Source organism: Aspergillus novofumigatus, assembly GCF_002847465.1.
Source record: "Aspergillus novofumigatus IBT 16806 chromosome Unknown P174scaffold_1, whole genome shotgun sequence".
Lineage (NCBI taxonomy): Eukaryota > Fungi > Ascomycota > Eurotiomycetes > Eurotiales > Aspergillaceae > Aspergillus > Aspergillus novofumigatus.
In genome coordinates, this window is record NW_020194274.1 from 820,379 (window position 1) to 832,757 (window position 12,379).

General features: G+C 50.1%; 3 protein-coding genes across 3 annotated transcripts; all 3 read right to left on the reverse strand.

The window, feature by feature from the left end:
- Positions 1-415: 415 nt before the first annotated feature.
- On the reverse strand, positions 416-2,631 carry P174DRAFT_508505 (putative C2H2 finger domain protein; the record flags this gene model as incomplete). The annotated part of the gene is made up of 4 exons (XM_024831465.1): positions 2,127-2,631; positions 1,460-2,007; positions 737-1,258; positions 416-683 (listed from the first exon to the last, which is right to left on the reverse strand). Exons 1-4 carry the CDS (start codon positions 2,139-2,141, stop codon positions 416-418), a joined length of 1,353 nt encoding a protein of 450 aa, XP_024686785.1. The 5' UTR covers positions 2,142-2,631.
- Positions 2,632-5,206: 2,575 nt separating this feature from the next.
- Positions 5,207-6,520, reverse strand: P174DRAFT_508506 (putative S-adenosylmethionine-dependent methyltransferase; the record flags this gene model as incomplete). The annotated part of the gene is made up of 3 exons (XM_024831466.1): positions 6,418-6,520; positions 5,485-6,205; positions 5,207-5,464 (listed from the first exon to the last, which is right to left on the reverse strand). The coding sequence occupies exons 1-3, from the start codon at positions 6,474-6,476 to the stop codon at positions 5,207-5,209; spliced, it is 1,038 nt and encodes a 345-aa protein (XP_024686786.1). The 5' UTR covers positions 6,477-6,520.
- Positions 6,521-7,348: 828 nt separating this feature from the next.
- dspD (putative protein-tyrosine phosphatase) lies at positions 7,349-9,663 on the reverse strand (the record flags this gene model as incomplete). Its single annotated transcript, XM_024829379.1, has 2 exons — positions 7,349-8,231; positions 8,252-9,663. The coding sequence occupies 2 exons, from the start codon at positions 9,661-9,663 to the stop codon at positions 7,349-7,351; spliced, it is 2,295 nt and encodes a 764-aa protein (XP_024686787.1).
- Between the last annotated feature and the right edge of the window lie 2,716 nt (positions 9,664-12,379).

Genomic DNA, 12,379 nt, shown 5'->3' on the forward strand with positions numbered 1-12,379 from the left:
AATGATACATGAGATGGTTTGTACCAAGACAAGAACAATGAAAAGGTATAATGAGGGAAGGATATAAAAAAATATGACGTCAGGCCAATAGGAAGAGCCCATGCGATGCAGCTGAATAGACCAGTGATATCCATCATGCATCTCAGAAGCCCAGGTAGTCAGGTAGTATCGAGGTGCAAGCCTCAGGTATACAGTTCCTGACAATTATCCTAGACGCGAACGGGGATGCTAAGTCCAAAAAAAGCAGAAACCACGGACAAATGGCTGGGACAAAAAGCAATGCTCATACATCATCGTAAATACCACAAACTGAGGCACAGCTGTGTCATCTACCCTCAAGGATAGGATAGATGAGATAATAGGGAAGGGGAAAGGGAAGCGTGCGGCACAATGGGAGAATGGACCGGCAACCCCTCTACTCCTCCATACGACCAAAGACGCCATCGTCATCGTCGTCCGCATGAGCAGGACGGTTGCTGAAGTCAACATCGGCATTGCGGTTCTGCCTTTGCACACGATCCGCATCACCCATTTTCACTTCCCGCTCGTCGGAGACCTTGTAGGAGAGTGATGGGTTATATGATACAGAGAGGAAGATGTTCGGGTTGGACTCGGTGAGAGACGAATTGTCATTGGCAGTAGCGGCAGGGTCCAGGCTTTGACTAATGCTGCGAGTACCATTGCTTTGATCGAGGTAGCGAGACGGGAGCGGGGTACCGGGGGAATGCCAGGGGACATCGGCACAGGTCCAGTGCGCGGCGTTCCGAAATTGCAGAGGCCAATGGCAGCGGCCAAATCCGCTTCATCGTCCTCATGCAACTTGGCTTCGGCGGTGGAAGGCCGGGTGTCGATGCTCGAGTGCCGGAAGTGCGAAAAGGCAGGCGAATGCAGGGGAGCATCACCGTTGAAGGAGCTTGAGGGAACAGACCGGTAGGAGTGGGAAAAGTGAGCCGATACGTTGCCCACACTGTATCGTTTGTTCGGGAACACAGGCATGCCCGACATCTCCATGTCCTCTTCGTCCTCGTCGTCCTCATCCATAGGAGGAGGGGTAGTTTCCGCCGAGCTGATGCCGTCGCGAAGCTCCGACGAGGTGTCGGGTGACGCAGATGACTGGTCCGACTCGGCTTCGGCACCTTCTGAAGGACCGTTCTGGTTCATGTTAACCAGGACGCTCGCGGCCTCCAGCAGCTGAACTTGCTGATGCTTGGAGATCAGTAGCTTCGACGTAATGGCCCATGCCGGGTTATGTTCCCACCTAAAGATTTTCAACCACAAATGTCAACCGACTGGGATCGCCATGAGGGGTGAGAAAGCTCAAAGGGGGAAATGAGCAGGGATTTGGGGAGACGCGGGGAGCTGAATGACCACGAGGGCGACCTTGCAACAGAGCCGACATGGCGCATTGCTCCGATTCGATCCAGGCTGAAGGACGGCATTGAGGGGGGAGTATACACACATATGCTTGGACAAGCAGCTGCCATGCTTATACCCTTTCCCGCAGCGATCGCAGCGTAGTTCCGCCAAGGCGCGCTTTCCTTCGCCTTTGACCAAGTGCGATCCTTCGCTGGCCCGACGGTTTCGACTCTTGGTGTTGACGGGTTTGTTATCCGAACTACTCTCCTCGCCGCCAGCTGCGGCGACGGAAGAAGCGCCGTTGTTGGAATGATTGGGCGAGGGTTTGCGAGCGACCGCGGGTTCTTGACTGGGGCTGTTCATGCTCCGAGAGAGATAGTGGCCGAAGCCGGAGAGAGCTCCGACCGAAGTGGATTCCAGGCCCCTCCTGGTGCTGCCTCGACGGTGAGAAGGCATCGGCACACCTATCGGTTCCCCATTGGTGTCCTTCATGGATGCGGCGACCGCGGCGGCGGCGGCATTCGCAGCAGCAGCGGTGGTGACACTCTTCCGACGAGTGACACGGTGGTTATGATTGACCGCTCCAAGGGATATGGAGTGGGCATGGTGACGAGGAGTGGACTGAGGTAGTGGTCGGGACAGGGATAATTCCTTCGAATAGGGAGCAGGCACATCAGTTAGCGCGGTCATCTTAACGTGGTCATTCATGGTTCATGACGGATCTGTAGAGAGGACAAGAGATGGGTAAGTAAAAAAGGTAGGTGAAATACCTTGAATGAAGCCATGCTGTATACGTGGACTCTCGAACTTTCAATCGCTGAGAGCCCCGTGAACACAAGGCAGTTTAGTAAGGCAACTCTTTTTGTTGTGTGTGTTTTAAAGTTTGGTCGTGATGGTCCCAAAAAAAAAGGTGGTGAGAGGGTGGTGTGGTTGGGCCGGTTATAAGAGGAAAGTCACCTGGAATTGTTCTGGCGAGGCTGAATGAGTAATATGGACTGGAAGTCAAATGACGAGAGGAGCAATTGGAAAGGTAGATAGAATGCCAGAAATTGGAGAGAGCAGAGGATGAGAGGATAGGATATGTAGGGAGAATAGAAGAGGAGAGGAAATGTAGGAGGAAGAGAAAGGGAAAGAAGGAAAAGAAAGATAGATAGAAAGAGGAGAAGCTGAAAGAGAGAAGCAGCAGTAGATGTAAGTAGGTACTTGGGTATTTGGTGGACAAGCAAGAGGAGGTCCAGGTACCTTTGGATATGTAAGTCAGGAAGTAATCCACCTGTTGCTGCAACTAGGTAATCCACTAGGTAATACTAATACTACATACAGCTACTTACTACTACTACTAATAATAATCAATGAGCGATATAAAGTCAAGACTAAACATGAACCGTACGGTAAATATTTATCTAGTAATAATGGAGAATGCTAAATAATAATAATAAAAATAATAATGCTAATGCTAGTAATAATAATAATAATAATAAATAATAATCAAATAGTTGCCATGTCCTCCGAACTGTACGTGCTTTAAAGATTGTCATTTCTTCTTTTTGCGGGGGGAATTTTTGGCTCCAGCGGAAATTCGCTAGTCGAGGCGATGCGGGGGTTCTGGACACTGAGCAGTAAACAGTTACTGAATAGAGAAAATGCAATTGATCAGAGGGTTAGTAAGTAAGTAAAGAGAAAGATTATTGATGCTTGAGGATTGCAGGAGAATTTTTGTTGAACCTTGACAGAAGAGGGGAAGGGGGAAAAAAAAAAAAAAAGATAAGTGATGAACTCCCCTGGCTGAAGAAAAGAGTTCCGATCAACTTGATTTGATATCGCACAGGTTCCTGACTAAAGGGGGCCCGAAAGGGCCCGCGGCAAAACAGGGCGAGAGTCAGCAATAAATACGGCGTAGGTACAAGCAGCTAACATAGTTACAAGGACAAAGAAAAAATGGCTGTAGATAACTTGGTTTGGCAGTAGTTGGCAGCGATGTGATCATAATAGGATCCACTTTGGATCTGGAATTCATATCTCTGAACCTGGGGGAGACACCTGCTTATGCTACCTACCGGAATACTTTCGAGCATCAGACATCAGACTTGATCGAGTCCAATATCTAGATGGAATACTGACTCGGACGGAATTCCAGCAGACGGGAGCGCAAGTACCTATTGATCTGAACGTGAATACTGAACTGGGCAAGACTCCAGAGATCAGCTGCCCTGTCATCCGCACGGGCACTTTAGCAGGAGATCACATCATTAGGCGTAATAAATCAGGTAATTTACTCAGTTACGGAGACTTCCTCAAAAAGCTGCCCCACCAGCACCGCCCATTGCCCGTATCGGAATTGCCTCATCCTATCGATTGTATGGGATGCTGACCCCACTGCTCAGTCCACGTATGAGCATACTGTAATTTTGGTCACTGCCGCCGTACAATTTGTACTCTGGTTCGCTGGCGACGCTCTCCCGTCGACCGGTCTAGGGCTTTGGGAAGAGACAAATGATGTCATCCATGCCTTACAGTACATTGGACACCTGATCCCCGTGTCCATCCCATCCCAGATAGGGAAACACGTATCTCTTGTCTGTTTCACTGTTACATGCCGGTATCATTACTCATTGAGACACCTGACCCTGGCTTACCACAAACCCACGTTGCTTACTTAGCTCAGCATGCCTTAGTTACGTTGCTCTATCATGATCGCCAGGAACTTCCATGCGGCTAGAGAGGTACTAAGATGATAGACATGAAGATAATAATGGCATTACTTATCTATGCTAAACGGACTTGTCTTCAAGGCTTCATTTTCAGTCCACCTCAGTTACGAGGGAGCGAGAGACACCTATTGATCGATATCATGTCGACTCTGCGCCCATCAAGCTAAACAATACACAAATATTCAGTTCCCACTTTCATTCATGGAGCGAAGAAATGCTTCAAATTCATCAACAAAACTGAACTTATTTGCTCCTTACTAACAAATCACAGAACTACTTATAGCAGCTTTATCGGCTTCTCACAGCTCTAACAAAATGCTGAGCTCTCTTTCTTTGGCTACTCCTACCACCACCATTTCGCTTCGGAATGCCTCAATGTCGTTACTCGGCTTCTTCCCCTCTCCCACAAGCACTCCTCCCTCCTCCTAAATCTTCTTCAGCTTCTGCGGCAGCGCCCGAATTCCTAGGTGAAGCCGACCTAGGATGTGAAGAATTAACCGAGGACCTCTTGAGTGCATTCCTCCCTCATTTATTTCCCGACGGTACGTTCGTGCCTCAGTCAGAGCGAGGAACGGGCCGAAGAGATTGCGGCCCTGACGCAGGAAGCAAGGTGAATCAGGTTGAGGAAGTAACAAAGCTGTTTACGCATCTCTCTGGAGTGTAGCTATAGTTGCCGCGGAGGGGTCACCGTGACCGACCATCCGGGGACCAGTACGACCAATGTTCCTGATCAACTGCACGACTGCCTCACGCCTCGTACCGCCGGGGCTGCTAATGGATGCGATCTCAGCATGAGAATATCGCGCGGACCAGATCTGGGTCGTTGCTGGTTCTACTTAGGTCGAGCAATTGTTGCTTTCTTCGAGGCCGTAATGCAGAATGGTTTCGCAATTGAGAGGATTGTGAATGGAATCTAAATTTGGCACCAGCGAAAGGAAGAGGTCCGCAGAGGTTGGTGCCTGTGAGAGAGGGCGAGGCGCCGGAGAACAGGAACAGATGGTTTGTTGTGGCCGTACTGAGAAGGTCTTCGGAGTCACAATTCCATGCATATAACATTATCAAGAGCTCCATATGTTAGACTGTTATGAATGATGCTTTTGTATGACGAACATATATATATATATCTATCAAAGATCTGACTAGTCCACCCTCTGAAAGCACACCGTGCAAACACCCTGGCCCTCCTGCCCTCCGAATCTAAACTTGGGATATTCCACACGCCCCCAGACCTCCAACCGATCAGAACCAGGACCCTTGGCCTCCTCGCTCGTGAACCAGCGAACCAACTCCTCCTCGGTCCAATTGCAACTGGTCACAACCAGGAATCCGCCCTTGCGCACTAACCTGCGCGCAATACCAGGATACCGCTCACACACACGGCGCTGGATCACCTTCCCCTCCATCTTCCCTCAACCACCACCTCCTCCGACAACGAAACCGCATCAAACGTCCCCTTATCAAGCACGATATCAAACCCGCCCTGCGCATACGGGAACCAATCCAGCCGACCCTCCTCCTCCAACTGCCCCTCCGAATTCAGAATATCCCACTCCTCAAACCTGATCGCCGTCTCGTTATCCTCCTCGGGGACCGGAATCGCCTGCGCAGTCTCCGCCCCATTCGAAACAACCACATCCTCTTCCTCTTCCCCTCCCTCACCTTCTTGTTCCTCCCCTTCGGAATCAGTTTCACTCAAATAAGCCGAATGAATCTTCAACCGCTGCAACTCCCTCGCCAACTCCACACTCCTCGCCGAATAATCCACCCCGACCATCACACCCCGGAACCCGCCCTTCTTCCTCAACAGCGCAAGCATACTCCCGTTCCCCGTCCCCAGGTCCAGGATGCTCGGCTGCCTGCGCCTCTCCTCATCGCTTAGCGGTCTTTTCGTGGTAGATGTTGCGGGGAGGGTATTGCACGGCGCGAGCGGGAAGCTCTCGTCCGTTAGGAAGCGGAGGACTTTCTCGGGGGCGTTGTGCTCCGAGAACCACGATGTGCCTGGGTCGTCATCGTCATCTACAGACTCGGATTCGGAAACGGAGGAGTCGACGTCCGCGTCGGCGGTGGGGGTTGGTCGTGCGTTTGGCTGGTGTTTACTCGAGAGGTGGGTGAGGGTTCGGGCGTAGTATGTTTCCCAGCTGCATTGAGGCCTTGATTAGCAAGGGGATGAATATGAATCAGTAGGAATGGGGGTTTGAGCGAATCCATCTTGTTCGTCGTGCTTTTTTTATTTTAATTTTTTTTTTTTTTTTTTTTTTTTTTTTTTTCCTCTTGTTGACCTGCGCATGGAGGGGTACGCGGGGTAGGCTGGGAAAATCTGCTGAAAGGTTGATATCATGCGGCTACCTACTAATTCTTCGTGCCCAGTTCGCTTGGAGACAGGTGTGCCGGATGATTCTCGTCTGCCATGATTTCGCTGTGCAATGCTATGGCAACTATAGTCTATAGATGCGGTGATGAAAAGTTGATACGGACAGAAATCCACTGGATGACGTGAGGCGCCAAATCAGTGCCCGTCTACTCGGGGGTTCGGCCCGCTGTGGATAAGACCTCTACTGTGGACAAATCTACTAACAATTACAACAAGACTCAGAGACCTACTTCGGTAAGGATTCAAGAACCATTCAATGGATTGGTTTCAAGGATACTGTGCAATGGGTATTCCGGATTCGCCGTTCTTTGAAATGCAATCACACCAACAAGTGTGCAAAAATGAGTACCACGCCAGGCGCTTCTGAATATCGAAGCCATGGCTAACTCACAGTCACAGAACACCACTAATATTACAGGTTATTAGGCAAACAATGCCACACTTTGTTCTTTTTGAAACACCCCGGACGCCGTTCGACCAACAAAAGCATGCGAGACCGAGTCGATGCTGAATCAATGCAACAATAAGGCCACCAGTCGACCAGTTACTCACTGGTCGAGAAAAAAAAAAAAATGCTGATAAAGGTTGGGAATAAGAATGCAAATCACGACATCAAAGCCTGCTTTGGTCATCGAGTCATCAAAGTATAGAAAACACAAAGGTAAGTAGTCGAAGATCAAATAAAAGTGGAAGTGAATGGCGGATAAATGAAAAAGAAATGAGTCAAGGAGAGAAAGAATGTGGCCCAGTAGAGGGATGAAGAAGACGCGGGAAGAGACAGAGGAGCGAAAGTAAGTAGTGCTCAAAGAATGAATGATGAAAAGGATCAGGTCATGGAATCATTTCTGCGACGTAACCCTAAGGTATCACGGCAGAGACAGGCTGTCTTAAAAACCATTAAGGCAGTGTTTTATAAAAATTCATCAATATTCCTCATTATGAGTCGCTCGTTCCCATGAGGGGGAGACCGAGGGTCTGCCGTCTCTGTCCGAAAATGAGGGCCGCCAGGAACGCGATCTTCCAGCCCATCTGGGAATGGAGGAGCGAGAGACGGCGGCAGGAATTGGCTCGTCCGTGGAGAAAACAAGCCCAGCGGATCCTCGACAGTGTCTTTTTCAAAGGCATCTGCCGGTGCCAGAGAACGCGTCCCAACATCCTTTGCAGCCGTCTGTGCGGTTTCGAATCGCTGGCGAAGGGGTAAAGGACGAGGAGACAAGCTTCGCTTGTGAGACAGAGACTTGGGGATCCTCCAGGGGCTGAGTGACGGGGGTGTGGATCGCTCTGTCGAGGGCACAGAGAGAGTACTCGAGGATGTCTGTGACCGGCTGGCTGGGGTTGCGAGCCTAGAGTAGCCTGAGTGGCAGCTACTACCGCCCGGAGGCGTGACACTCGTTTCGGTTGTCCTTCCAGATCTCGAAGGTTGGGGTTGCGAGCCTCTTCTGGGTCCATTCACAAACCATTCCTCCGGCGCAGGCTTCGACTCACCACCCTGCTGCTGCAGCCTTGAGCGAAAATCGGTCAATTGATAGATGAGACTCATGTTAGGCCCAACCCAGCGACTCCGTCCCTTCACGATCTCATACATGGAATTAAAGTCCAGGTGGCGGTTTTTGTAGAGGCCATAGGCAATTACTAAAGAGGCGGATCGGCTAGCGCCCAGTTGACAGTGAACGAGGACCTTCTTCCCCTGAGAAACACGGGAATCGATCAACTCGCACAGTGGGTATAAGTCGTCCAAAATCTCGGAATTGTGGTCCCAGCCTACGTGGATATATTCCGGCCGGGAAGAATCGCTGCAGGGCGTGACCGGGACTCAGTCTCAGATGGGGGGTACTCATAGGCGGACTTGAAAGAAATTTCCGAGACCGCAGTCGGCGGCTCCGCAGTTGATGATCGTTTGGCGCCGGCTGAGACACTTCGCCAAGCGCTCATCACCGTTCCATTATCCCCGCGTGCATTAGCGAATGGGTTTGCAACTTCCTTCGCAACGTTCACAACAACATCGAATTGAGCAGCCTCTTGCATCGTCGGCTCCAAATAAAGATAGACTCCGGAATCGTATATCTGCACAGGACCATTCGGATAGCCGCGCTCGTTTCGCCGGGTTGACTCTCTCGAGTCCAGATGGTCCTCTTCTTCCTCCAGTTCATGCAGAACTCCACCCGCAGGTGAGCCCTCTTCAACGGCCGACTGAAGGGGCGAGAGATTATGTTCCGAAGCTCCTGACGGACGTCGGCTCCCATGGTGCGTCACTGGTCGCGGCAATTGCATTCCCCCCTTGGGACCAAAAGACGGCGAGAATACTGAAGTCAGAGAAGGCGAAGACTCGGTGTGTCTCAACGATTGGAGGCCACCAGGTGTCGGTGGGACCATTTCCATAACATTGCTGGAGAAGGATCTGTCAAACCCAGGAGTCTGGATAGTGAGGTTTGCAGGCTTTCGTCGGCTGCTTTTGGGAGGGATATGCGCGGGGGAGGGCGGGGCGGAAAGATTGCGCTGGGAGGCTGTCTCAACTACTGAGGCGGTTGCGATCGCTGGTCGCGACGATTGCGACGGCAGAGGCATTCTCAACGAGAGATTCTTGAGATTGCGCGCCCGCCGACCTGGAGATTCCGGACGCGCTCGACTTAGTACGTCCTGCGAGGGTTTCGACATGGTACTCGGCGCTCCCGAGAGCGATTGATGTTCAATATTGCGCGAGGGTGGCATAAATTTGGGAAACGACAACGGCATTGCCGACGGAGATTCGGGTGAAGAGCTGGGAGTGGTGTCTGCGGCCAATGGCGAGTCGAACGTAGAGATAGTAGTAGTAGGAGATGAATCGGTGGATCCCGAAGTCACGGACGAGATACTCGCCCGGTGCCGAAAGGGAAGTGGACGCCGAGATGTATTGACGGTAACATGTGGAGGAACTCTGAGAGGTTTGAGTGCTGCGCTATGCTCCTCACCCTCGGCGAATTTGGGCGAGATCCCACCGAATACCGACATCAAGGACGGGAACGAGTCCGGGAGTGACGGTGGGCTGGTTTGCACAGGCATGATGGACCAAGGCCTTGAAGTGGATCTGCGTTTGAAAGGGGACACCCTCTCAGGATCACAGCTCTCGCGAGGTGCTGGTGCAAAAACCGATGTATACTGATTGCATCCAGACAGTTGAAAGGAAAGAAGTGTCGCACTTGCTACCTGCGCAAACGACCTTTTCGACGAAGAGCGATCAGCGTCCATGTTCCCAACTTCCGTTCGCTTTACCAAAACATAAGTATCCCAGAGTGGAAGAATGAAGCAAACGCGGCTGCAAGGAGTGAGACCAGGCCGACGATCAGACTGAAGTATAGAACGAACGACAACAACAAAGCTATTGAAAAATGAGAAAGAGGGATCAAAAAGCCATTGACTTCATGAGGGACGAGTAAGCGAAGATCAAAGAGGCGAGCAAAGGGACAAATGCTTTGAAAGAGAGACTGAGAAAGCGAGGTAAGGTAGACAGAGAGGGGACAGAGCCAGCCAGTGGACGGATGGACTGACTCTTGAGACAATGTTGAACATACCAAGGAATGCCACAAGAGGACCGTTTCCTCTTTGAAATATGCCAACGCCGAACGGGTAAAGGATTGTATTTGTGAAACAGGAAGGAAGCCGGACAAAGTAGCCACAACAACGAAGCCCGTCAGAGAATAAGGATAAAGGATAAAGCAGTTTGCTCCGTTTTCAAGGATTACTGCAAAAAATATAGTAATAAAGATGACTATGATCGGTTCAGGTTTTGGCAGGCAAAGGACTGGGGAGAGAATTGCCGCCCGGTGTCTTCTATGGGCAGTCGTTCCTCCGGGGAATGACGAAATGAATAGGGTATCGAAAGCACTATCCCAGGTCTGAGCTCAAGGAGAAGGAAGGTAAGGGAATGGCGACAAGACCGACTGCCCACAACTGGGATGGAGAGATTGAGGGCGAGTCGACTATGTAGGAAAGGATCCTATCAAGAAGGAGGGGAGGAAAGACAATTGAGGAGGGAGACGGAGGGAGGGAAGGAGAGAAGAGAAGAGGAGAAGGGAAAAGATGAGAACGAAAGGGAAACGAAAGAGGTTCCTCCAACAATGACCCACGATAAGCGTGGGCAGAGGCAGAGGAGGAGGAACGACTTGTTACCTCAGTACGTAGTAACAGACAGCCCATCATAAAACTGTAGAGAGGGCTAAAAAATAAATAAAAAATAAATAATAAGCAACGTACGTAGTAATAAAAAATCGCACCCTTCATACTAATGAAACGAAGAGAGATCACTAAGAATAAAACAACGCCGGAGCAAGCGGTTTGAGCCAACGGGAAGGAGCCCAAAGTGATTGGAAACAGCCCCGGCAGGATGGCGGCCTGCGTTCTAATGGACAGCCTATCAAAATACTTCCAGCTGTGGAGCAGACACAGATTGACCCCAGTAAGCCCAAAGTGGGAGGCCAATCAGATTGCAGTACCGCGGGACATTTAGCGCCTGCAGCTCTAAATTTAGCCGCCCAGCTTGATATGGGAGGCTGGTATGTGCAGCATGGGCGCCAAAGAGCTCGCAAATCAGATACCACCTACTAGATCCTGCCAACACGAGCGGTATCAGCTAGTCGGCTTGTCGTATGTCTGATGTAGATTGTACAACCGATTTGCACCTGTATTGCTCATCTCCTGGTCATTCAGGTGATGTCCCAGTTGAAGATGGAACTGAAACCGGGGCTGGTGGATAAGCATAATTCTGATGCAACATTTCGAGGACCCGACTATGTAAACAAGAATACCGCACCAATCCGGTGAATGGAGCCTATACCCATCGTAGCCCCGAATCGATGGTTTCCTTGTTTCGGGTTTCTCTTCGAAATATCGAAAACCTAAGGGCCTCGGGCTGCCCCTTTGGATCTCCCTCTCTTGTTTCTTCTTCAGTCAAGAAGGGTCTGGTGCAAAGTCCAAGTCCAACACTAATTAACAGAACCGGGCTCCACAATCGACGCTACTGGGGCTCGAGATTTGGAAGGCCAGACTGACAAAGGAAGTAAAAGACAAGATCGGGAAAGGTCGACGGTGTGGCAGATGTCAAACCAATAGACAGATCGATAAAAGGGCTATGACAAATATTCTGAACAAAGGGCGACGCTGATAGCAAACAGACGTTGACAAAGTCAATTATCGAACAGAAAATGCAAATCAAATGCTATGTGGATATCCTCGTGCTGTTGTCCTAAAAACACTCAAAATCCCTCCTCTCTGTTTGAATTGGGGTATCACGGCTCAACATGGGCCTATGCCACAGTCGTACTAGATCCGGACAGGATTTTCATTCGCACACGGGTTGTACGGAGTAGTGAGTGCCTTTTTCCATGGGCACCATACCGACTCCAACCCCAGCAAGCACGCAAGCAATAACTCTCCTTTTCCGGCCAATGCTCAAGGAAACTTGAAGATATGGAGTACAACAAGCAGAAAGACCTTTTTCCAGAAGAAGCACAGAACGATTGCTGAAGATGATAAAGAAATTCTCCGAAACAGAAATCACAGATCAATGAGTATTTATCAGAAAGCCACACTTGATGAATTCCAAATCTGCTGCCCATCTGACCCGCTTTAATTGTGCACGGTTACCTGGTTCTGCGGCTGTTTGCTTCTATTCAAGGCTCGAATCGAGCTGGTTCTGGATTGACGCAGGAGATGAAAAGCTAAAGCTGAAAATATACTGAGAGTATATCGGCATGCAATAAAAATGGTAAGATCAAGGAACACATTCTAAATCTCTATATCACGTTGACTACATTGCGCATAGTCAGGTACTACCTGGTTTGGCAGCTGGTAATTCGGAAGAGAGGCTCTGTAACCGCTGCCTAGGCAAATTATTCCAGGTGCTTCAAATAAGCTGATTCTGAATTAAGGTGAAACACAAATGGCCGTCCTACCATAGGATCGCATC